The sequence below is a fragment of the Perognathus longimembris genome, chromosome 5, assembly GCF_023159225.1.
Source record: "Perognathus longimembris pacificus isolate PPM17 chromosome 5, ASM2315922v1, whole genome shotgun sequence".
NCBI classification, from domain to species: domain Eukaryota; kingdom Metazoa; phylum Chordata; class Mammalia; order Rodentia; family Heteromyidae; genus Perognathus; species Perognathus longimembris.
Window position 1 is genome coordinate 10444239 of NC_063165.1, and position 26248 is coordinate 10470486.

General features: G+C 39.1%; 2 protein-coding genes across 4 annotated transcripts in view; one reads left to right on the forward strand and one right to left on the reverse strand.

Annotated features, from left to right (window-relative positions):
- The window catches only part of Map3k7cl (MAP3K7 C-terminal like), an 89528-nt gene extending 76168 nt beyond the window's left edge, over window positions 1-13360 (reverse strand). The window contains exon 1 of one of the 3 annotated variants that reach the window (XM_048345935.1): window positions 13287-13360. The gene's annotated coding sequence lies outside the window, so the exon portion shown is untranslated. Of the gene's footprint in view, window positions 1-3057; window positions 3131-13286 lie in introns of those variants that run through there. The other 2 variants (XM_048345937.1, XM_048345936.1) reach the window with 2 other exon arrangements.
- A 200-nt stretch (window positions 13361-13560) lies between these two features.
- Window positions 13561-25273, forward strand: Cct8 (chaperonin containing TCP1 subunit 8). Its single transcript, XM_048346350.1, has 15 exons — window positions 13561-13695; window positions 14405-14495; window positions 15198-15277; window positions 17041-17190; window positions 17607-17787; window positions 17880-17941; window positions 18807-18944; window positions 19889-20067; window positions 20616-20682; window positions 20755-20842; window positions 20927-21042; window positions 21774-21845; window positions 21924-22088; window positions 23168-23287; window positions 25065-25273. The coding sequence occupies exons 1-15, from the start codon at window positions 13636-13638 to the stop codon at window positions 25140-25142; spliced, it is 1647 nt and encodes a 548-aa protein (XP_048202307.1). The 5' UTR covers window positions 13561-13635; the 3' UTR covers window positions 25143-25273.
- Window positions 25274-26248: the final 975 nt, after the last annotated feature.

Sequence of the window (26248 nt, forward strand, 5' to 3'; positions counted from 1 at the left end):
GTGTGTGTGTGTGTGTGTGTGTGTGTGTGTGTGTGTGTGTGGTGTATGTGGCTCATGCCTATAATCCTAGCTACTCAGGAGGCTGAGATCTAAGGATTGTGGTTAAAAACTAGCCCAGGCAGAACTCCTATCACCAATTAACTACCAGAAAACTGAAAGTGGTGCTCCATAGAGGAGCATTTAGACTGATTCCATATCTTGGCTATGGTAAATAACTGCAATGAGCTTGGCTTGGCTGGTATGATAGCTTTGGTATGGCTTTGCTTGTGCTCTACTCATAGAGAAGTTCTTAGGTTTTTGAGGAACCTCCATACTGCTCTCCAGAGAGACTGAACAGCTTAACCTCCATACTTTCCAGAGTGGTTGAGCAAGCTTACATTCCTACCATCAGAGTAAAGGCATTCTCTTTTGGACACATCCATGCCCACATTTGGTAAAAATTGTTAGTTTTCTTGATATTGGCCTTCTAATTGGGGTGAGGTAGAACTCAATGTTGTTTTGATTTGCATTTCTTTTATGGACAAAGAAAACTTAAAAACAAACAAACAAACAAAAAATATATGTATATATAGCCTTGCACCAGAATCAATCCAAAATGGATCAAAGACCTCAATGGAATACAAGTCCATGAAAATATTACATGAAGGTGTAGGGGAAAGCTCAGGGTCCTATGTACAGGTCAAAACTTTCTAAATAAAGATCCAGAATTACAACAAATCAAAGCAAGACTGGACCAATGTCATTGCATCAGATTTAACAGTTTTTGCATGGCAGAGGACATAGCTAACAGGCTAAAGAGAATGTCTACAGTGTAGGAGAAGATTTTTACCAGCTCTCCATCAGACAAGAAACTAATATCCAAAATACACTTAGAGCTCAAAATAATTAAACACCCAAATAAACATTCAAAGAAACAACACCCCAATTAATAAATGGGCTAATGACTTAGACACTCCTCAGAAGAAGTAGTAAAAACAGTCGTTAGACACAAAATATTTATTCTTATAAAACTCATAGCAGCAAGTTATTGCAAGGTTAATGATGTAAAAACAGAGCCAGAACAGAGCCAAGTGCTGATCTCCGTAAGGCCAAATCCTCATTACTGTGAGTATACTTCATTATGATTCTTACCATCATGATCATTTTCAATGTCAAATCAAGGAATTGAAGGCATGGCTTAAGTGGCAGAGTCAGTCTTGAGTGAAAAAGCCAAGTGAGAGTGTGAGACCCTGAGTTCCAGCCCCAGAATTGACAAAAAAAAGAAAAAGGAAAGAAAAGAAAAAGATGGAGAAGAGGAAAGTGGAGGGAGAAGGGAGGGAGGGGGAGGAACTGAACCCAAATCCTAGGCCAGCCTAAGGTTCATCATTTAAGTGAAATGGTAACCTGCCTATGGCGAAATGAACCTGAATGAACAACCCTAAAGGATATGTGCATTCCCCTAGCATCATCATTGATAAGTGGACTATTTTCCAAGCATGACAGAGATCCAGCCATTTATGTCCCAGAGCTGGTGGGCAGCAACCACTTACTGGGCTGTGAATATCAAGAAGTCCATTTAAAGCTAAACTTATATGGGTGTGCCAAGGATTTTTCCTGGCTATACTTTATCTTCTGTGCTTTCCTCTGTGTAAGAACACCATATAAAGCTGTCCTTACCCCATGGATTATTTAGTTTACTAAATCATGGTTTATTTTTTCCTCAGGATATCACATGCTATTTTAAAGTCAGTTCTCAAAAGGTCTTAAATGACTTGGCTCAAAATTGGTTTTGTATTAAGGGAAAGAACCGGTGTCCTAGAGTTTCAATCAACACCTTAACAAATAGGCTATGACCTCCCACGATCACCCAGAGATTGCCAACAATGGTTAGCTGAAACATTTCTATGGTTCATTTCTTCCTGCTTCTTTTCTATGCTATTCCTACCCTGTTCACTGAAAACAAGATTTGAGTTGACGGTCTTATAGGAAGGGGTTGAAAGAGGGCAGATGCTTTGATGGAAGCACCAAATTATCTTTCAAAGGTAGAATGGAGATCTATACTTCTGTATTAAAGTCACTTTGAGATTCAAATATGTTATTGGCCTTCCATTTATCATTAGTATTGTCATATTTCATTCATATATACTATCCAGGGGAATAAAATTTCTACATATTGAATTTTCCATATAAACAAAGATCACCACAACAGAACTCAAGAATGTTTTAAAGTGTTGAATCATTTTAATAGGATTTAAAGATATTTTACATGTTCAATTACTGCTTAAGCAAAGTATTTTGTTTATTTATAGCCAATGATTACCTTAAATGCAATGTCCTGAGAAATACAATGGATTCACTTAAATGGCCTCAAATAAGTTTCTCTACTTCTTCAACTTTTCTTCATGGACCTAACAGGCTTTGGCTGGCTGGCTGTTAATACCTATTTTTTGACATTATCAATAAGTCAAACTTCTCTTAGATCCTATTCTCGTAGCTGTTCCCCACCTGTTCTTATTTCTTCTTCCATGCGAAACAAGACCAAAAGACGTGTAGAAATTAAGGCATTAGTTTAAAACAGTTCTCGGTTCAGAGAAGTGTGGAGGAATGCAGTCATACTACTCAATGTACACATGTGAAAATGGAACCAGGTAAAGTGAGGGGATGGCTATGTTTAGGAGAGATGGGAGAAAAGATGGAAGGGTGACAATGGTCAAGATGCTTTGGACTAACAAACTGACATATTGAATTGAAATCCCTTTGTACAACTACTTCCATATCTCAAATAGGAAATTATAGATGCTTAGAAAAGACATTTTCCTTACCAAAATTTTTTTCTTGTGATTTTTATTTTACAAAGTTTTGAGAGTCCCTTCGAGATAAGTAACTGTGAATTAGAACATTTTTTGAATCACATTCCTTTGTACCTCTCATTTCTCACTTCCATTTCTGAAATAACTATTACTCACCTCAGAAAGTTAATTTCTAGTTGTTGTTCCATTTCATTTCATTTGAAAAGTAACTGTATGTTGATAAAAGAAGATGAAAGCTTTTTGGACAGGATTTTTGGATAATCATTACCTTCCTTCTGCATGTGACTTAACCTTCACCTCAGTGGTGTAGTTGGATATGGAATCAGAAGAGTAAACATCTGTTAAGAAACAGGAAATGAGGGCTGGGGATATGGCCTAGTGGCAAGAGCACTTGCCTCGTATACAAGAAGCCCTCGGTTTGATTCCCTAGCCACCACATATACAGAAAATGGCCAGAAGTGGCACTGCGCTCAAGTGGCAGAGTGCTAGCCTTGAACAAAAAGAAGCCAGGGACAGTGCCCAGGACCTGAGTAGAAGGCCCAGGACTGGCAAAAAAAAAAAAAAAGAAAGAAACAGGAAATGGTCCACCAAATAGCAATGAGAAAATGTAATTGCTCTAGCAGACTATTATATAAATAGACCAATGGATCCTTTCCTAATTTTACTTCCTTGAGACTAATGACCCTAATGAAAACTCTAGCAGAAATCATTGTAATAAAAATAGCCAAAACATTAAGAATAAGACAAGTGAGAATGACGATGGCTAATAAGCATTTGAACCACCAAGCATCCTTACTAATCCAACACAAAAATAAGTACTTGCTCATTGACTAAGAACTGAAAAGACACCATGGACCATGTAATATGAATCAATTGGTGGGTGGGTCATAGAGAAAAAAAATTCTGCAATTATCCTCAAGTTTTCTTACTGTTTTAATGGAATCAGTAATATAAAACTTCTAAATCTTATTTTAAGCTTTGATACTGTTTTACTTACAGTGAGTTTGTTTAAGAAACAAGTTGTGAATTCTTTCCCCTAAATTATTATATATTAAATAATCATCTTGTTTAATCAAGTCCAAATCATCTCTAAATTCATACACTCGCAATTAAAATATACTAATATACCATTTGATTCTGTAAAGGATTTGATATAAATTATTTTTAAAAAGCAAATAAAATATACCATGTGGTGGGTCAATGGGTTGGAAGGGAAAAACTGGGAGAAAATGAGTGAGGGGTAACACAGTTACTTATGTAACTATAACCCCTCTATACATCACCTTCAAAATAATTTTTTTAAAAACAAATAAAACCAATAAGGATTTAAAAAAATAGTCTGGGAAAAAGAGATAACAAGCAGGATATATAACATGTAAGAGCAGTATGCAGAAATGTTGCACCAAAGCTCAATAAAATTAGCAAAATTTGGTCATACTTTTAGCTCTAAAAATTGCAAGATTCATAGAAATAGTACAATAAAAACAAAGGTTGAATGAAGAAGTGCATTTTTCCCTTCATAGTATAAAAATGATACCATATAATAAAATGTAAAGACAACCAGTCCTTCATGTTTCTTTTATTCCTGCTAGTTTTCCCTGTGATAAGACAATGTCATGATATCAAGATACAATTACATCCATATCACAGATAGGAAAAAATGTCTAGTTCTTTGGAGAACTAAGGATTGTGGTTGAAAGCTAGACCAAGCAGAAAAGTTTCTATGACTCTTTATCTCCAATTAGCCACTGAAAAACCAGAAGTGGAACTGTGGCTCAAGTAGTAGAAGACTAGCCTTTCACAAACAAGCTCAGGAACAACACCTAGGCCCTAAATGCAAGCCATAGGACCAGCACACACACACACACACACACACACACACACACACACACACACACACACACACAATAGACCTCCAGGAAAAAAAACCTCAGATATTATGGAACTGGTCAACTTTACAAGCTACATTTTGTGAGTGATCACAAAAGTAGGGAATGTGGAATCAGCACAGTATTGGGAGCAGAGCAGCAGCCAGGAGTGAGACAGAGGCAAAAAGATCATGGGTTCAAGATAAGTCTGGGCAAAGTTAGTGAGGCTCTGTCTCAAAAACAAAATGGATGGGGTATTGCTCACATGATAGAGCACTTCCGTACTAGCAATTCAATCCCTAGTATTTAAAACAAGTTACTACCCAAATCACCATCTCTTTCACCCGGAGGTCAAGAAAAAAGGATGAAGAGGTTGTTAATACCTGAAAGGTTGGAGTTTAAGTAGGACAGTGATTCCAAAAAAACAGCATCCACAATTCTATTTGCTTACAGAAAAGCAAAAGGGTCATGAAAGTAGATTTTGTTTCTGCCCTTTCTTTCCATTCCCCCCTCCCCCACCACCCCGCCATTAGATAGCTAATTGACGGACACAAATTTTTATCCAGACCATTACTATATGGGTTTCTGAGAAAGTTTCGGCTTTCAGATATCACAGAGTACAGGATTATATACATGTCCACCTATCATGTCCATGTAATTCCAACATTCACTAACTTTTTCATTGGTTTGTTTTTTCACAATTCCATTCAGAACAGCTCAAGGGTAACTTTTCTCTTCAGTGATCTGACAGAGAGATTTCCTCCATCTCCAGATAGCTAAAATATCACTAATAGAAATCCAATGTGCTCACTCTACCTAGAATTAAGAGGTTATATTCAAATGAAACAATTTAGTCACTTACAGTTTTTTGTGTCCCTATAGTACACACAGAAAAAATTCATGATATTTGCACCAGTCCTTTCTCCTACAGAGTTCCTAGAATAAATAAAGACCAAAGACATCAGAAATGTGGCATCCAAGCAGTGAAGGTAATATGGAACCAAGGAAAATCTTATCTAATTATCAGAGGAATTAGTTAAGACGAAAAAAAATTTTTAAATCTTATGAAAACAACAAAAAAATCCCTTTGAAGGTCTAATCCACAGCAAAACCACATTTGGTGGTTAATGCTTACAAGAAGGAAATTAGGCTAAATGAACTTGATAAGAGAGGGGTCCTGATACCATAGGATTAGTGTCCTTACAAAAAAGGCTGCTGAGAGCTTGCTTGGTATCTCTCCCTATGCACAAAGAAGAAGGCAAGTTAGTATACAGGAGATGGTGACTATAAGTTAAAAGAAGGTGGCTCAGTCAAACACCTTGATTTTGAGTGTCCTAACCTGTTAAAAAAAACTGATCTAAATGTGAGAAAATAAATTTCACTGGCTTAAGCCAGTCTAGTTATTGTGTTTTGGCAATCAGAGCTAACAATACGTTTGATAGGCATCATCTTCCTTCCTCAACAAAATGTGTGTGTGTGTGTGTGTGTGTGTGTGTGTGTGTGTGTGTGTGTGTGTGTGTGTGTTTGTGCCAGATCTGAGGCTTGAACTCAGGGCCTAGAAACTATCCTTGATTTTTTTTTTCTCAAGTCTAGAGATCTACCACTTGAGCTACAACTCCAAGTCCAGCTTTTTTGGCAGTTAATTAGAGATCAGCTGCCCGAGTAGTGAGGATCTTATAGGCATGAGCCATAGGTGTCTGGTTCCTGCACAAATTTGGGGGGGAGGGGATGAGTATAATTAGACCGTTCTTATCCTTATAAAAGATTTCCCCTATATCTATGAAAAGGATTTAAACCCTTAGATTTAAGGGCTCCTGCTTTTAAGTGATAAATCCAGCCAAAGTATATCTAATAATTTTCCTTCTGTTTTTAAGTATGGTAGCATAGGAATTTTATCTGAGCGACCCACCTATGCCACAATCTAGTAGAGGAATCTTATTCATTGGAAGAGAAATAACCTCCAGCCAGAAAACCAGAACTAACAAAGAACAAGCATATTAGTCACAGCATAGAGACTGATATCAGCAAATGCTGTATCTTTCCTTATAAGCTCAATATCAACTTAGATCTTCCTTCTGAATAGAAACATGCTCTCCTTTTCTACCAGTATTTGGGGCAAAGGAAATATACAGGCTGTGAACCAAGACACAAGCCCTGTTGCTGAGCTCATAGACAATTATATCATCTGAATAGGATTCTCTGACAGTCACAGAAATGTGACAGATTAACAACTAGAAGATTCTATCAGCCCCCAGCTTGCTCCCACACTATCATTACTCGCTATTCTAATGTCTTCAAAAACATAAAATGATCCTTTACTCCCAGAAATATTGGCCTAAGAAGTTAAAATCATTTTGTACATTCTAAAAACTTCTTAAAGATCCATCAATTCCTCAATAGAAGGATTGAATGATAAAGAAAGTGATCCTTTATTCCCAGAAACACTGGTCCAGGAAGATAAAAGTTGAAAATAACTGTTCACTCTACAAACTTTCTTAAAGATCTACCAACTTCTCAACGAAGGATGAACGATGGTGAAATGAACCCTTTCTCAAAACCTTTACTCTCTCCTCTCCCTCTCTTTCTCATATCTTCCTCTCTCTTTCCTTGTCTCTCTCTCCATCTTTTTGTCTTTCTCACTCATGCCAGTACTAGGGCTTGAACTCAAGGCCTGGGCACTGTCTCTTAGCTTTTTCACTCAAAGGTAGTGTTTTACCTCCTGAGCCACAGCTCTACTTCCAGATTTTTGGTGGTTAATTGGAGATAAGAGCCTCATGATTTTTCCTGCCTAAGCTGGCTTTGAACCATGATCCTCAGATCTCAGCCTCTTGAGTAGCTAGGATTGTAGGTATGAGTCGCCAGTGCCTGGCCTATGAATTCATTCCTACTCAAGCAGCTATGTTGAAAAAAAAAACAAAAAAACTCTGCCTTAACAAGACTTTTTTTTTTGGCCAGTCCTGGGGCTTGGACTCAGGGCCTGAGCACTGTCCCTGGCTTCTTTTTGCTCAAGGCTAGCACTCTGCCACTTGAGCCACAGCGCCACTTCTGGCCGTTTTCTGTATATGTGGTGCTGGGGAATTGAACCCAGGGCCTCATGTATAGGAGGCAAGCACTGTTGCCACTAGACCATATCCCCAGCCCTAGACTTTTTTTTATTAATTAAATTTTGTTGACAAGGTGTTGTGCTAAAGGGGTACAGGTACATTATAGGGCAGTGAGTACATTTCTTGTGTTATCTTATACCTTCGTTTTTCTTTCCCTTCCCTAGATCAGGTAGGCATATATGCAATACCCAGTGTACCAAAATCATATACAGTAGCCATGTGGCATACGCCAAATGAAATTCACCTAGAACTTTAAATATAACGTCAACAATAGAGTTTGCTTATATGATCATATATACATAGCTGTTGAGCTATTGTGATCCACTGAGAGGTCTATTTTAGACCTTTTTACGTTTAGTAGTTGCCTTAACTAGACTTTTAAGGCTACCACACCACCACTATCAACATACCCAGGGAGACAGATGCTCCTACAACTCCACTTTTATAGATTGGGTCTTAAATACACTCCAAAGTCCCATATACAAATAGTTTGGTCACCAGCTGGTGGCCCTAAGAGGGAAACTGTATAACCTTCAGGCGGTGGAAGATCATTGTGGGCTGGAGGTGTGGCTTAAGTGGTAACAGTGCCAGCTGTACTAGCAAGTGAAACAAGGAAGCTGAGAAAACACAGTGCCCTGAGCTCAAACTCTGGTACTGTCAAAAAAATATATATTTTTAAATTTGTGGGAGGCTTCTTTTTAGGATGAGACACTTTCTATTTGAACATAGTAGAAATTTTCTCCTTGACATTTTGACTCTGGTATTGGGAATACATTTTAACACAAATTACACAAAATTTATGAATTTTCATCTAAAACTTATTATTCTTACTAATTAAAGCAATTTAGTACCTTGATAAATTACCACATAAAAGATTTAAACTGATATTAATTCTCTTCATGGCTTATTAATTGAAATTAATGTAAGATCAATTTTTATTACTATCAGGGAAAATTAATTTAAATTGTCTTGTCTTTAACCCTAATTTTCCAGTATCTAGTTATAATCTAGTTATACCCAGTTTCTTCATGATCGTTTTTAATTAATCAGATTTCTTCAAGTGTCAGTTTTAGGCTTTCAGTTTCTTGTCAGTTGCTTTTATAAGTAATATTCCTTTTTGAGTTAGATTTTTACTTTTTTTTTTTTACTAATTTGTGAGAAAATCTTATAAAGTGTTATTGTCCAGGATGCATCTACAGGGTGGTTGTCTAACTTTGCAGTATCAGAATGTCTATATACTCTTATAAATATTGAGTTTCTCAAAGATTTTTTAATATGGATTCTATCAATAGTTGTCATAACATAAATCTGAAGTGTGTGTGTGTGTGTGTGTGTGTGTGTGTGTGTGCGCGTGCGCATGCGCACGCACATATGAGTACAGGTCCTGGGGCTTGAAGTCAGGGCTAGGGCATTGTCCTTAAGCTTTTTTGCTCAAGGCTAGCACTCTACCACTTGTGCTACCATTCACTTCTGACTTTGGAAGTGCACTGGAGAAGAGTTTCATGGATTTTCCTGCCCAGGCTGGATTCAATCTACATAGAATTATAGGTTTGTCTCTGCTGTAAACATTAACTTTAAAAATATTATAAAAAGGGCTGGGAATATGGCCTAGTGGCAAGAGTGCTTGCCTCATTTACATGAAACCCTGGATTCAATTATTCAGCACCACATATATAGAAAACGGCCAGAAGGGGCACCATGATTCAAGTGGCAGAGTGCTAGCCTTGAGCAAAAAGAAGCCAGGGACAGAGCTCAGGCCCTGAGTCCCAGCTCCAGGACTGACCAAAAAAAAAAAAAAAAGGGCTGGGAATGTGGCTTAGTGGTGGAGTGTTTGGCTAGCGTGCATGAAGCCCTGGGATCAATTCCTCAGTACCAAATAAACAGAAAAAGTGGGAACTGGTGCTGTGGCACAAGTGGTAGAGTACTAACATAGAGCAAAAAAAAGCTCAGGCCCTGAGTTCAAGCCCCAGGACTGGCAAAAAAAAAAGTAAAAGTAAACATCACATATAGCTAACATACTTTTATTTATAAAATAGCTATCTTTTTAAATGAGAAGGGTAACATTCACACATTCACATTTTTTGTTTTGGAGGCTTGAATTCAGTGCCTAGGTACGTGGTCTACCACTTTGAACCTCAGTGATACTTCTGGCTTTTTGGTAGTTAATTGGAGATAAGAGTCTCATGGACTTTCCCTGCCTAGTTGTTGAGTCACAAGCCTTACATCTTTGCTTCCTGAGTAGCTAGGCGTACAGGCATGATCCAGGCACAAATCTTTTCATTGCAGCTTAGAAGAATACAGCATGCTTTGTAAGCTTTCCACATTTTAATTATTTTTATTACTATTATAAAGGTGATCACATTCTAATAATTGTAATATCACATACCATACAGGCCTCCGGAAGTCTCCATTAAGAGATCTGGAGGAGGGCTAGGAGTTGGCTCAAGTGGTAAGAGTACCTACCTACCAAGTATGAGGTCCTGAGTTCAACTCTAGCACAACCAGAAAAGAAGAAAAGACCAAAATCACCTTCTAAAAAAATGAGAGAGAGGGCTAGAGGTATAGCTCATGTAGTTGAGCACCAGCCTTTGTGTGAAAGGGTCAGACACTGAATTCAAGTCTCAGTCTTGGAAAAAAATACAATAAATCCCCTTTGTGCAATTAATACACACTAACAAAAAAAATGAATGGCAGAAAAGAAAAAAAAAACAGGCTTCCTTGAGGTGGGAACCAGTGGGAGAGGAGAGGTATAAAAGGAAGATGAATGAAGAGGAATACATTCAAATTCAAAGCAATCTGTTTATATGTATGAAATTAGAACAATTAAATCTTCTGAAATTATTAAGTAGAAGAGTACGGGAGTCATAGAAGGGATGAGGCTGATCAGGACATATTGTATACATATGTGGAAATGTCATAGTGAAATCCCCCTTTGTACAACTATTGTATGCTATAAAAAAGTAACATACAAGCTGGAGGCTAGTGGCTCACACCTGTATTTCTACCTACTCAGGAGGCTGAGATCTGAGGATCATGGTTTGAAGCCTACCCAGGCAGAAAAGTCCCCATGAGACTTTTATCTTCAATTAACCACTCAAAAAATCAGAAGTGGAGCTGTGATTCAACTGGTAGAGTGCTAGCCTTGAGCCCAAAGAGGCTCAGGGACAGCATCCAGGCCCTGAGTTCAAGCTCCACATGTGTATGTATGTAGCATACACACATTTATGTATTTATGTTACCTGGTTCTGTGGCTTGAACTTCCTGAACTTTTTGTGCTCTACCATTTGAGCCATAGCTTTACTGCCATCATTATTTGGTAGTTAATTGGAGCTAAAAATCTCACAGACTTTCCTGATGGCTTCCAACCACAATCCTCAGATCTCAGCCTCCTGAATAGCCAGGATTTGAGCCATCAGATGTGAGCCATCAGGGCCTGACAAAAGAAAAAGAAAGTGGAAAAAAATTAAATGAAAGAAGCTTCTTGGGGCTGGGAATATGGCCTAGTGGCAAGAGTGCTTGCCTCCTATACATGAAGCCCTGGGTTCAATTCCCCTGCACCACGTATACAGAAAACGGCCAGAAGTGGCCCTGTGGCTCAAGTGGCAGAGTGCTAGCCTTGAGCAAAAGGAAGCCAGGGACAGTGCTCAGGCCCTGAGTCCAAGCCCTAGGACAGGCAAAAAAAAAAAAAGTTTTTTGTGTTACGATGAAAACACTATTATCCAGATGGCTCCTGGGAAAATCTGTGGTCCCTAGACCATATAATGAGAACTGTTACAAGTGGTTGGCAGATTCTTTGGGCTCTTGGGGACAGTGCCTAAAGTTAAGACATTGCCCCACGTGCAGCCAAAGAGCCAGAAGAATAGGAAGATAAGAGTAATTTATTAGGAAATTGGAATTATACCTCCAGGATTGAGGTGGGTAGTGTAGATAGAGAGCTGCAGGGACTGGGGGTCTTATCTAATTGAATGGAGATATTAGGTCTCATGAACTTGAGGGCTGTCCTGGTTGCCACTGTGTAGTCTGCCTGGTTAATGAAGGCATATACCTGCATTAGATTCTCTGCCTATCCTGGTTTAACTTTGATATGGGAAGTAGATTCCAGCTATTTTAGTCATTTTCCCAGGGTATGGGCCATCTGGGGTGGGGGTGGGGGCGTAGAATGGCATCTCAGGGTTGGGGATTTAGCTCAGTGAAAGAGCACTTGCCTGGCAGTCCTCAGCTGGGGGGAGGGGGAGGGACTAAAAAGCCCACAAAATAAAAATAAGACAACTGACAGAGTCAATTAGCTAGGGACTTCCCTCCTTTCTTATCAGCCTATCTGCCCCACTGCTTAAACCTACTTATCTGCATTATACCAAAGAACCACTGATCTCCTACAAGACTTTTCCCTAGCCTGGTTCACAAACCATTTGATTTGATGTGCAAAAAAAAAAAAAAGTTATGATAATTACTTCAAATGCTTATTGGAAAAAAAGTGTATCTGGTGATTTACTTGACACATAATTATTTTATTAAAAATTTGCTATGAGGTTTGAACTCAAAACCTGCATCTATACCATTTGAGTCAAACCTCCAAGCTTTTTTGCTTTAACACATGTAGCTTGTTAACTTTTTGCAAGCTTGATCTCAAATGATGACCCTCAAGATAACCTTCTTTTATGTAGCTGGGGTTACAGGTGTGTATCACCACTTCACAGACTTATGCTTGTGATTGTGATTTTTCTTTTCCTCTTTCCGTTTCCCTTCTTTCCTATCTTCCCTCAAACTAGAGACTTTGGCACTGTCACTGAGCTTTTTCATCTCAGGGCTAATGCTGTACCTGGAGCCACAGCGTCACATTCAGCTTCTAAGCGGTTAAAAGGAGATAATACGCTCGCTGATTTTCCTGCTGGGGTTTGCTTTGAACCTCAGCCTCTGGAGTAACTAGGATTACAGGTGTGATCCACCGGCGCCTGGCTGGTGATTATTTCTTAAGGCACACTAAATCTATCTCAATGTAAAGAACCTACCCAAAACATTTTCTTTGTTTTTTTTTTGTACAAGACGTGTAGATTACTTTCACCGTGAAAACTATTCTTTTAAGAAGTAGGTTATGTGTTCATACACATACACAGCAGTCAGGTTTGAATAAGATTCTCGGGGAGTTAAGGGACATTTATCCCAGGAAGTGTAAGAGAGGAATACAGATGCACTCCGCAATCGGTCTGATCTGGGTAGAAACTCGACCGACTTTGGCCTTTACAGTCTCGGTGCTCTTGGGTGTGCTATTTACCGTTTGTGCATTCAGGTTCCCTTTCACAAAGTAAAGGTAAATAGTATTTATTCACTTGTCAGTTGACCAAGAGATTCTGCACAGCCAACCCACACAGTACCTGACCCAGATAGCGGGCATTATGTAGCAGTTGCCGCTAATGACTTTAAGGATCACCTTCACGCCCCCCATTTGCCAAAAGCTGGGCCCCAAAGGCGGTCTGTGGGGGGGGGGGGTGATGGTGGATGTACCGCCTTGGAAAGGAAAGGCGTACCTGCCCTGGTGCTGGCAGCAGCGTCTGGAAAGTTAAATAGAAAATAAGTGTAGAGAGTGTTTCCAGGTTCAGAAAAGGCACCAGGAAAACGGCCTCGTAACCCAGTCGGGAAACCTCCACAAACAAGAGGGATTCCCGCGCGCGCGTTCGGCGCTCAGCCCGCGTGTTCGATCTGTTCGGAGATCCGTCTCGCCGGTTCTCGCGATACTTCGGACCTGATGGGCGGCGGCTTGCGGGGGGAGGGGGAAGGAAGGGCGTGCGGCGACGACGTTCCCAGAAGGCTGTGCGCGCCCCTCGCTTCCGGCGGGTCTTCTTTGCGAGCGCGTGCGCTACTCCCCGCTGTCTAACCATGGCGCTTCACGTCCCCAAGGCCCCGGGCTTTGCCCAGATGCTCAAGGAGGGAGCAAAAGTAAGGGACGGGGCAAGAGGACGGGGTGCGAGAGCCGGCATGGGGTTGGCGGCAGCCGGAGGGCCGAATGGCCTACGAATTGGTCGTGCGGCCCTGGCTCAAACAGTCAGGGACCGGGAAGATTCTAGAAAGGGAGGGGTGGCCCCGGCGGGCCGACTGTGGAGAAACCGCGCGTGTTTCTGTTCTTCCCTGGTCCCGGGGAGCCCTGAGGGGGCCGGGGTGACCTGGCAGGGGCCGGCCTGCGACAGTCGTATTTCTGGCTGGGCCAAACCGCAATTGTCTTCATGGGGGGGACCCGGAGTGGCGAGGGCGGAGAGAGGAAGCCGCTTTGGGAATTGTGGGGCCGGCGGGAAGGGACACGGAGCCTGCGATCCGAGACATGATCCAGTTCTCGGTTGCTTTCCTTCCCAGCGAGAAAAGGGTGCTCCCGGGTTAGCTCGCTGTAATCAGGACGATCTGTGTGAGGTTTGGTCCCAGCTCCCCTTCGCCAGCTGGATCTGCAGTGTAATCCCGCTGGGCCTTGTTTGTGTCTTTTCATCCGAGTTTTCCAACCTTCCTCCCCTCTGCGCTGAATTTAGAGGTCGAACCCCAGGGTTTGCATCTGTGCCAGGCTGGGCACTCTACGGATGGCGTCCCGCCCCACCCCGCCCATCTTTTCCTTTTAGGTCGAGACGAATAAAAATTCTTGTTTCCTTGCCCTGTTTTGCAGCATTTTTCGGGATTAGAAGAGGCTGTGTATAGAAATATTCAAGCTTGCAAGGAGCTTTCCCAAACTACTCGTACAGCCTATGGACCCAATGGTAATTGGCCAATTCATTATTTTAAAACCTGGAGTAAAATTTGTATATTGGCTCTTTCTTTTTTCCTGTACTGATTTTGAGGGTATTTCCAATATGATTTTTAAAAGTTGATTCGTGGTATACCAGTATGTTCTGCTTTTTAAATCAGCCACTCATCTCTTAGAGAAATAGTCAAAATATTTTTTAGCCTATTGAGAAGACAAAAAAACTACTATTGATGTATTTAATATCCATTGTGACAAAGACTAAACAGTTTGTTTTTTAAAAAAAAACAAAGACATCGAAAAGAGACACTTTTCATAAACTACTCAACCACCAGTTGATTTTAAGAAAGTACAGATTTGTAGAATAAAATTTTTAGTAGATTATTTTGGGTTTTGTATGTGTATAAGTACTGTATTTTAAATATTTCTATTATTACTGAATAGTTGCAAACAGCATAGAAACCAGAAGAACTGTTAAAGGATCTGGCATTATATGTCCCTAGTAGACATAGGAGATTAGAATGGAAAGAAGTAAGGTGGATATGTGGACAAGAGAAGCCCATGCATGGGCTGTGAAAAAGACCTGAAAAATAAGTAATTATAGGTTAAGTATTAATAATACTATTGTAAGAAATAAATATAGATGTATGCTTTTATTAGGTTTTCTTGGGTATTTGGGGAACAATTTGAATAATGGATCTTTTTCTCCTTTTCTAAGGAATGAACAAAATGGTTATAAATCACTTGGAGAAGTTGTTTGTGACAAATGATGCAGCAACTATTTTACGAGAGCTAGAAGTAAGTTATTTCTTTTCAAAGCTAAGAAATGTTCTAGTTGAGAATTTAAATAGAAAACAGTTCAAGTTAACTAGCAAAGGACTTTTTCCCCCATCCTGAAAATTTATGTACATTTGCAAAGTGACTTTAGGTTTAATGTTTTAGCTACTCAAATCTCTTTTAGGTTCTTTATGGAAGAGTTGATTGTAATAAACTATCTTTGCTAATAACATCAAGCTGATTTATTTTGTTTTGTGCCAGTCCTGGAGCTTGAACTCAGGCCATGAGTACTGTCTCTTTAGTGGTAAGCTAGTACTCTATCACGTCAGTACCACTTTCATCTATTTGATGATTGATTGGAAATAAGAGTCTCACAGACTTTCTTGTACAGGTTGGTTTTGAATCGTCAGATCTCAGCCTTTTAAGCAGCTAGGAGTAGCTAGGATTATAGGTGTGAGCCATAAGTGTTTGGCTTTAAATAGCTGTTTGTCTCATTTTGTATAGTGACACTGATTATTCTATAATGCAGAAATAGTTAATTTAAAAATTGCGGGTTTTGTCTGGCACAGATTACTCACACCTGTAATCCTAGCTACTCAGGAGGCCCAGCTCTGAGGATTGCAGTTCAAAGCTAGCTTGTGTATGAAAGGCCAAGAGACTCTGTCTCCAGTAAACTACCAAAAAAAAAAAAGCCAAAGTGGAGATGTGGCTCAAATGGTAGAGCTCTATCCTTGAACAAAGAAGCGGAAGGACAGTACCAGGCCCTGAGTTCAATTCCCTTCTTCCCCCACAAAGAAAAGGTGGGTTTTGTTTACTTTGGTAGAATTTTGCTTTGTTCAGCTTCAGGTTTTTTTGTTTTTGTTTGTTTGTTTTGTTTTTGGCCAGTCCTGGGGCTTGGACTTTGGGGCCTGAGCACTTGCCTGTCTTCTTTTTGCTCAAGGTTAGCACTCTACCACTTGAGCCACAGGACCACTTCTGGCCATTTCTATATATGTTGATGCTGAGGAATCGAACCAGGGCTTCATGTATGCGAGGCAAGCACTCTTGCCACTAGGCTGTATTTCCAAACCTCAGCTTTAGTTTTGATGTTAGAGTTTATAAAATGGATGGTGCCAGGTAGGTTAAGAGGTCTGGTACCTAAGAATACATAACCATTTCTTCCCTAGTTTTCTTGTAATAGAAGGATGTGTTCAGCCTCAGGAAATTTTCCTGTAGCTTAATCCTTAGGAACACTACAATTTTACATTGTAGCTGGGTAGGGTGGCATACACCTGTAAACCTAGCACTTAGGATGTAGAGTCAGGAAGATAGCCTGAACTATATAATGAGTAAAAAACTAGCAAAGTTGATACTGAGACTCTTAGTTAAGTAATGTCTGTTTTAAATGTGTGGGTTTAGTGGTTTGGATTAAATTTTTAAATTTAGGGATCCTGGGCTGGGAATATGGCCTAGTGGCAAGATTGCTTGTCTCATATACATGAAGCCCTGGGTTCGATTCCCCAGCACCACATATATAGAAAATGGTCAGAAAATGGTCAGAAGTGGCTCAAGTGGTAGAGTGCTAGCCTTGAGCAAAAAGAAGCCAGGAACAGTGCTCAGGCCCTAAGTCCAAGGCCCAGGACTGCCAAAAAAAAATAAAAATTAGGGATCCTACAATGATGGGCTGAACCTTATTAGGGTACTATGTATAATGATGACAGTCAGTAAAGGTGTGCCTGGAAGAAGTGAATATGAAGGACTTTATGTTACTTTGTGAGTAGCAGGTTTTTTTCCTTTTATGACAGGTTCAGCATCCTGCTGCAAAAATGATTGTAATGGCTTCTCATATGCAAGAGCAAGAGGTTGGAGATGGTACAAACTTTGTTCTGGTATTTGCTGGAGCTCTTCTGGAATTAGCTGAAGAACTTCTGAGGATTGGCTTGTCAGTTTCAGAAGTAAGTGGTAACTTTATAATTTTTCTTAGTTGTCTGCATATACACTGCTGCTTTTAAAACTTAGAATCATTGTATTAGACAACTTACTCTGTGCCCATGCATTGTAGTATGTGTACTTCATGTGTGGTATTATCTTGAGAAATCCTGTTAGTGAGGTCTGTTATTTCAAGTAAGAAAGAACAGTTAGAGAAATCTTGCCCAAGATCTTACAGCTAATAAGTGGTGGTGTCAGGATTCAAATTTAACTTGTCAGAATTCTATACTCATAACCACTAGGCTCTGCCTAGTGTTGTGCTCTGCAATTGTACTTTCACTATTCTTAAAGTGAAAATAAATAAATGTCCACATTCACTGGGTTACTGAAGTAAGCTATTCTTACTCATTTAAAGAAAAATATTTGGCTCTTGATATTTTAGGTCATAGAAGGTTATGAAATAGCCTGCAGAAAAGCCCATGAAATTCTTCCCGATTTAGTATGTTGTTCTGCAAAAAACCTTCGGGATGTTGATGAAGTGTCATCTCTACTTCGTACCTCCATAATGAGTAAGCAGTATGGCAATGAAGCATTTTTGGCCAAGCTTATTGCTCAGGCATGTGGTAAGTAAATATCACTAAATGAAAGGATCTGAAATTAAAATGCCTTTAGTTTGTTTCAAAATATATATTGATATGTTTCACTTCCTCAACAGTATCTATTTTTCCTGATTCCGGCAATTTCAATGTTGATAACATCAGAGTGTGTAAAATTCTGGTAAGTAGGTTTCTTTTGGTGGTCCTGAAAGTTGAATCCATCCCGGTCCAAGATCCATTGGGGGGTTGGGAGGGTGTGTGTGTGTGTGTGTGTGTGTGTGTGTGTGTGTGTGTGTTTAACTTTTTTTTTTTAAACCAGTCGTGGGCCTTGTACTCAGGGCTTGGGCCCTGTCTCTGAGCTTCTTTGCTCAAGGCTAGCACTTACCACTTGAGCCACAGTCCCACTTCTGGCTTTTGTTTTTTGTTGTTTTTTTTTCTGTGTATGTGGTACTGAGGAATCGAGCCCAGGGCTTCATGCACAGTAGGAAACCACACTACCACTAAGCCATATTCCCAGCCCTGCACTGTATTTTGTGAAAAGGAAATGTTGGTCAAAACCTAAATTTTGCCTTATGACCTAAGTACTTTCGCATTTTTTGTATATGGGATGGAAGTTGACTTCTTGGTCTGTAATAACAAATACTAAAGTGTTTGCAGAGTAAAATTAATTGAGGTGGTATAGTTGAATCTGTTTCGCATAAGTATGTATATATAAAAACATGGTGTATATATACATAGCTGTATGCGTGTTGTATATACTTCTGTGTACATTTATTGCTCACCTTTCCCCTCTAAATTTCATACTTGTAAGAGCAAAATATTTGCTTTTGTAATTGCCCCAAATACTTGATTATTGAATGAACAAATGGCTGTGTTTCTCAGTGGTTCGTTTCCACTATGATTCTTGCCTTGAACAGGATGGTTTACTGTGTGCTCATCATCCTACCTTACATACCCAGGCCTTGGTGTATTTATTTTGGAAATTTTTTTTTTTAATATAAAGAAGTACCAACTTATCCCTAATGATTTTTGTGTTACTTCTGTAGGGCTCTGGTATCTACTCCTCTTCAGTATTGCATGGCATGGTTTTTAAGAAGGAAACCGAAGGTGATGTAACATCTGTCAAAGATGCGAAAATAGCAGTGTACTCTTGTCCTTTTGATGGTATGATAACAGAAACTAAGGTATGTAGACTTTAAACCTTAGAGGTAAGCCTTAGAGTTGGCTTTTTCAGGTTTATGTTCCATTTCTATATATCATTTGCTCTTAAATCAGTAATTACTTCATAATTACCAAAAGCTGTACTATCCTATGTATTTTTAAATCTTATTTCTGGTGCCAGTCCTGGGGCTTGAACTCAGAGCAACTGAGAGAAAATATACATTGTGTGTTCTTCAAGTCTGTATAGACTTGAACTCAAACTCGGTAGTATCTGATGCTTTTCTCATTGGCTGGTGCTCTGCCAATAGAGTTATACCTCCCACCCCTGGTTAGCATAATTCCTGAAGTCCAAATTGCTAGGGGTGCGGGTGTGTACATACACATATGTGTACATGTGTACCAGACTAGGGCTCGAGGAGCCTTGTACTTTAGAGAACTGCAATGTAGCTGTTTTGATGATGCTACCTGTTTTTTTGGTTTCTTGTTTTTTGCCAGTCCTAGGGGACATGGACTTGGGCATGAGCACTGTCCCTGTCCTTGGCTTCTTTTTGCTCAAGGCTAGCACACTCTACCACTTGAGCCACAGTGCTACTTTCTGGCTTTTTTCTGTTTATGTGGTGGTGAGGAATCGAACCCAGAGCTTCGTGCATGCTAGGCAAGCACTCTACTGCTAAGCCACATTCCCAGCCTTGCTGCCTGGTTTTTGTAAAAAACAAACTACATAGATCTTTGCCTAAAATGCCTAAAATAAGTTTTCTGACTTTTCCTAGTTTCTGTCAGAGTTCAAATTTTCTGTTAAGAGGATGAGATGCTGTAGCAGCAAAGAGTGTAATTGATGCCAGTTTTATATTCTACTTCGTAATAGATGCATACTTTCATGTTTTCCCAGATCCTTGATTTCATCAATACAATTACAACTTCAAATATCAAACTAGTTCTAAAGAAAGTGCTTACTTGTTTTTACCAGGGAACGGTATTGATAAAGACTGCTGAAGAATTGATGAATTTTAGTAAAGGGGAAGAAAATCTCATGGATGCACAAGTCAAAGCTATTGCCGATACTGGTGCAAATGTCATAGTAACAGGTGGCAAAGTGGCCGACATGGCTCTTCATTATGCAAACAAATACAATATCATGCTGGTGAGGTAAGTGATTCATTGTACTGATATTGTAAGTGATTTTGAAGTATTGAAGCACTAAATAAATTCATCAAACTGACAGAACAACAGTAGAAGGGTTGTGTATATAGATCAGACAGCAAAAGGACTTAGCCTAGAGTGATAGGGAAATACAATCTGTGTCTACCTCACTCCCATCTGTTACCTTTTCTAGTTTCAGATCGAATGTGCCCAGTAAATCAGTACTCTCAGAACATACAATTACACAAAGTAAAGCAAAGATGTTCTGTAAATACACCAGTTCCCTAGCACTGTAGAACTAGACTTTTACTTTTGTAGAATAATGCCATAACAGACTTAAGATGTGGCAGCGCTGGCTAGATGGATTCATTCACACACCCAGAAAATGTCTTCATAGCCTCAGAATTCAGTGCAATTCAGGTATATTTTAAACTAGAGTTCAGAGTTGAGGGAATGTTGAATGCTGTGTTGTTTTCTGTTAATCTCTTTATGGTGCTATATGGTACAATTAAAACTAATATTGAGGTGTTAGGGTTTTTTTATTTTTTTTTAAGGCTTAACTCAAAGTGGGATCTCCGAAGACTGTGTAAAACTGTTGGTGCAACAGCTCTTCCTAGATTGGTGCGTATTGGAAAACATTGTAAGACAGCTGAGCCTCTATGAATTTTTATTACAATAGTCACTTTCTTACAGACCCCTCCTGTCCTTGAAGAAATGGGACATTGTGACAGTGTTTACCTTTCAGAAGTTGGAGATACACAGGTGGTGGTTTTTAAACATGGTATGTATTATTGGTAAAATGTTCTTGTTATACTTGGGAAATGTCTGTTTTCTTTATTTAATCTGCAAATATATTTACTCACAGAAAAAGAAGATGGTGCTATTTCTACCTTAGTTCTTCGAGGTTCTACCGACAACTTGATGGATGATATTGAAAGGGCAGTAGATGATGGTGTAAATACTTTCAAAGTTCTCACAAGGGTCTGTATTAGCAACTATCTTTTTAGTAAACTTGTATTGTCTTACACTGTTTGTTGGCAGCTTCCTAAATGGGAATTCAAAATGAGTAGCATTATAAAGCAGACCAACTTTTTCATCTAATGTTTACATGTAAGTTGCTAGTGAATCAGATAGCTTCCTGAAATGATTGTACAAAGGAATAAATAGCAAAGATAGGCTTTTGCTGTTTTTGTTGCCAGTCCTGGGGCGTGGACTCAGGGCCTGAGCACTGTCCCTGGCTTCTATTTGCTCAAGGCTAGCACTCTTGAGCCACAGTGCCACTTCCAAGAAAGGCTTTTTCTGTTTTAAAGCAGGAGTGGGGAACTGTTTCCTGCTAAGGGTCCTTTTGTGTGTTTATAACAATTGACAGGTATCCAAAATTATCAATACAGGTAGATTACAAAAAGCATATGAGCAGCATATCTGTCCCTTTGTATATCAGGTGATGTTGCATACTCAAGCCAGTTGTTCCCCATCCGTTTCGAAGGAAACTTTATTGTTTTAATTATATCACCTAGTTACTCCTAAAGCACTGCACTGTTCTTTATCCGTTAATGTTTTTTTTCACACCAGACACCCAAGTTTATAATGAGAGTTTGAGTAATAACACCTGATTAAAATAAAAACTCCAGTCTGTATATAGGAATCTGAATAGACTTGCACACTGTCTCTTAATGAACTTTTATTATTGTTTCTCTTTAACAACTTAATAGGATAAACGTCTTGTACCTGGAGGGGGAGCAACAGAAATTGAATTGGCCAAACAAATAACATCATATGGAGAGGTATAGCTTTTTCTGAATAAATTACCTTTATTTTGAAACATTTCTTGAATAAAATACAGTAATTCCACTTTGTTTTAGACATGTCCTGGACTTGAACAATATGCTATTAAGAAGTTTGCTGAAGCATTTGAAGTTATTCCACGGGCACTGGCAGAAAATTCTGGAGTTAAAGCGAATGAAGTCATCTCTAAACTTTATGCAGTACACCAAGAAGGAAATAAAAATGTTGGAATAGATATTGAGGTACTTGAAAAAATACTGAACTTAAATTGCTTTATTTTGTGAATTCATAATCTAAAACTAGAAGGTAACATATCTTAAAGTCAAGAGGTAGATTTGGCCAGGAGCCTGTGGGTAACACCTGTCATCCCAGCTACTCAGGAGGCTAAGATCTGAGAATCACTGTTTGAAGCCAGCCCAGGGAGGAAAGTACATGAGCCTCTCCAATTAACCACCAAAAGGTGTGTGGAAGTATATGTTGCTGTGGCTCAAATTAATGCCTGAGACCAAAAAGTAGATTGATTTAGAAACAATTGATTTACTTAACAGTTCTTAATTTATCTGATGTTAAATTTGGTTTTCCTGCTTTGATTGAAAGCCTATTATAATGATTCTTTGTTTGTTTTAGGAACCATTTAAATATTTTGTTTGCATTTATTTTTTTCACATAATTTTTTTTTAAAGTAAGTCCAGTCAGGTACTTCATACTTCCCTTCCTAGCACAGTTCAAGAGGGTTGTGGTCAACCTGGGCAAAAAGTAATGGCTTCATCTCAACCAATAAAAAGCTGGGTCTGGTGGTGTACATTTGTCATCTCAGCAATGTAGAGAGCATAAATAGGGAGATCTTAGTCTTGGTTATCCCAGGCATAAGACAAGAGCCTATCTCAAAAATAACCAGAGCAAAAAGTGCTGGAGATGATTCAAATGGTAAAGTCTACATAGCAAGCACAAGACTTGAGTTCAAAACCACAGTAAGTGTCCCCCCCCCCCCCCAATTGGTGTTTATGGTTTGTATTATGCTTGGGCGGGGGTACATTTTTTGTGTTCATGTGTGTGCCAGTATAGGGCCTTGAACTCAGCCTGGAATTCTCCCTTGGCTGTTCCTTTGAAGACTGGCACTCTCTCCATGCACAATTCCATTTCAAGCTTATTGCTGGTAAATTGAAAATAAGTCTCATGGACTTTTTTGCTTGGGCTGGCTTCAAATCTGGATTTCCAGATTTCACTTTAGTACTTAGCCCTTAGTACTTTGTGAGCAGCCACTGATGCCTGGCTAAGATTTTGTTTGTAACGAAGGAATGGAATTGTTTTGTGTTGACAGGCTGAAGTTCCTGCTGTAAAAGACATGTTGGAAGCTAGTATCTTAGATACTTACCTGGGAAAATACTGGGCTATTAAATTGGCCACTAATGCTGCAGTCACTGTACTTAGAGTGGATCAGGTGAGTGAAAAGTTAAATTCTGAACTTTAAAAATAGTAATTATCTATGGCTTAATAGTGTACTCAGAAGTAGAATGTAATAATTCTGATTATGTTGTAGGGAATATTTAACATCTAGATATGTTAAAATGGCCCTCTACTTAAAAAAGAAATTTGTTATACTTTTAAATTATATTACATGTATTGCACCTGGTTTAAAATGAAGGTCTTTCCAAAAAGAAAAACATTTGCTAATTTTCACTTGGCACAGTGCAGGTAGAAGAAGTTTTACTTAGGTTGAATTCTCTTAATTAGTTTTGGAACCCCTATATACAAATAATTACGTAGATAGCTATCATATGTGATATTAATATGAAAAAACATGGAAGGATCTACTAACTAGATATTGTAGGTACAAACCTTAAGGAAATGAAATCTCTTGTGGAGGTGTGGAGGACATGAGCATTTAATTTTTCTTTGCTATGATGAATTAATGCTCTTGTTACTGAAAAATACTCAAATGTTTATGATCACCATATTCCAATCTTTTTGCATCATTTATAGTAAAGACTGTTGGTACAGTGTTAAGCAGAACTTATTTTTAGTAAACAATCTGTTCACAAAACTAGATAGAATTATTACCATTAAAGTATTTATAAATGCTTAATTGCTTGGGGCACAGTGTATAGAGACAAAATGAAAATTTTGCCAAATTAAATTTTCAAGAAATTCTACATGAAATCAGTAGACTCATTTCTAAGCACTGACTGTAAGTTTTATAGTAAAACAAACTGTGGAAAAGGGGGCACTTGGACAGGAAATGGAATTGATGTTCTGTATTAGAAAAAAGCAGTGGGATAAAGTCTAGGACACCTTGCGTAGCACGTGCAAAGTCTTAGTTTGGATCCCAAGTACCACCAGTATGTCAGAAAGGAAAGAACTGGAGGTTTATGCACCAGATTTATTAGGAGAGGTTCCTGTGATTAACAATGTGTTAGCCACATGCCAGTGGCTCATGCCTGTAATCCTAGCTACACAAGAGGCAGAGATCTGAGAATCATGGTTTGAAGCCAGCCTGGGCAGAAAAGTCCCTGTGAGCCTCTTATCTCCAGTTAAGTGGGAGAGTCTGCTAGCCTTGAGCAGAAAAGCTCAGGGACATACTTAGGCCCTGAATTGAAGCCCATGCCTGGGGAGGTGGAAGTGCTATATACTATGCCAAGTAAACACTTGTTAGATAAACTAAGAGTTTCAAGTTACTAAGGGATAAGGGATTGGGTACTGTAGTTTCATAATCCAGCACTTCCTGCTGTTTAGTTTTACCAGAGGAACTAGAAACTGTAGTACTTTATATTTACCACCTACCTACTTTATATAGATAATAATGGCAAAACTGGCAGGTGGACCTAAACCTCCTAAGCCACAAGGAAACTGGGATAAAGATGGTTGGCAAGATGAACTTCATGTTTAAGTAGAAAATCAGGTGCCACATTGACTTATACCAGAAATGCATGCAAATATTTCACATTCCACTTACTGAGTTACCAATGTGCATGTTTTTCACTAATCTGTGTGGGTTTTGGTGCTGCTTTTCACAAAAAGTAGGGAACCTTCCCATTCTTTGGAAGTTTGGTTTAATTTCTAATAAGAAATCTAGCAAACGTTGTGCTCTATTGTTTTGTATGCAGTATATAATAGCTTATATTGAGATGATCTTTGAGCTTAAACCAGGCTAATAAAAAATGTTCATTTTAAAGATTGAGTTTCTAAGCATACTTTTGTGGTTTTCTATTGTCACGCAGATCATCATGGCAAAACCAGCTGGTGGTCCCAAGCCTCCAAGTGGGAAGAAAGATTGGGATGATGACCAAAACGATTGAATGGCTTCATTTTTACTGTAGGTGAAAGTTATATTCATAGTGTAGGAATTGCCTAAGTTTTCTTATCTCCTTAAATTAAGAAGTGTTGTGTTTATATCCTCAACTGAATAAACGTTACTCTAAAAGCTTTACTGAGTGACCTGCTTCAATTAATTCATCACATTAGCTATGGAACTTAAGTTACTTGTTAATTAGAGGCCTGTTTTCCCATGTGTAGGTTTTGTCTGCTTTAGTAAATACGTTACTGGAACACAACGTTCACATAACCATATACAGCGACCTTGTCAGTGGCTGCTTTCTATGAGGGAATGTCTGGCTTAAGTGGCTGTGAAAGCAAGCAGAATGAACCCAGAAAGGCAAAAATATTTCCTGTCTTGGCAGGAAAAGTGCCAGCACCCAGACCTGATTACCAGTGTTTTCCCACAGCTCTGGAAACCTTTGAGACGGGATGACCATATCTAATGGGAACTATCCATGGAGAGTCATTGTTGTGGCAGAGTAGACGAGATAGAAATGGACCTCTTACATGTACACATTGTTTTCATAAAGTAGGTCTTAAGATCAGAAAGTTGCTACTGTGTATTTGTTATGTAAGGCCATGTCTAATACTGTTAAATATTTGATTTCAAAGAATTTAGAAATAGTTTAGTTTGGGGATTTTTTTTTTAAACCATAACTATAAAGCTGATACACAAGCTGGGTGCCTGTGTCTCAGGCCTATATGTATATCTTGACTACTGAGGAGACTGAGGATCATAGTTTGAAGCCAGCCTGGGTAGTAGAGTCCTCCATGAGACTGTTATCTCCAATTAACTTCTCAAAATATGGAAGCAGCACTGTGGCTCAAAGTGGTAGAGTACTAACCTTGAGCAAGAGTTCAGGGGCAGTGCCCAAGCCCCATGATCAAAAAGAAAAAGATATATACAAAGGGGTTACTGTTTTTCTAAGTCAGGTAATGAGTTCACTGCTTCTTAGACAATGGATGTCATCCTTCCCTCTCCCCCACCCCCTTTTTTTTTAAGAATGCTGTTTTAGGGTGGCAATAAAATTTTTAACTTAAATTGCTTTCTAGGCAGGTGCTGTTGAGATGTGCATTGTTTTTGAGA

Excerpts from the sequence above, each read along its gene's own strand:
- Cct8 (XM_048346350.1), top strand. The coding sequence starts at position 13,636 with ATGGCGCTTCACGTCCCCAAGGCCCCGGGCTTTGCCCAGATGCTCAAG. Across the intron at positions 20,683-20,754 it reads CAACAGCTCTTCCTAGATTG|ACCCCTCCTGTCCTTGAAGA; the intron begins GTGCGTATTGGA and ends ACTTTCTTACAG. Across the intron at positions 23,288-25,064 it reads CTGTACTTAGAGTGGATCAG|ATCATCATGGCAAAACCAGC; the intron begins GTGAGTGAAAAG and ends ATTGTCACGCAG.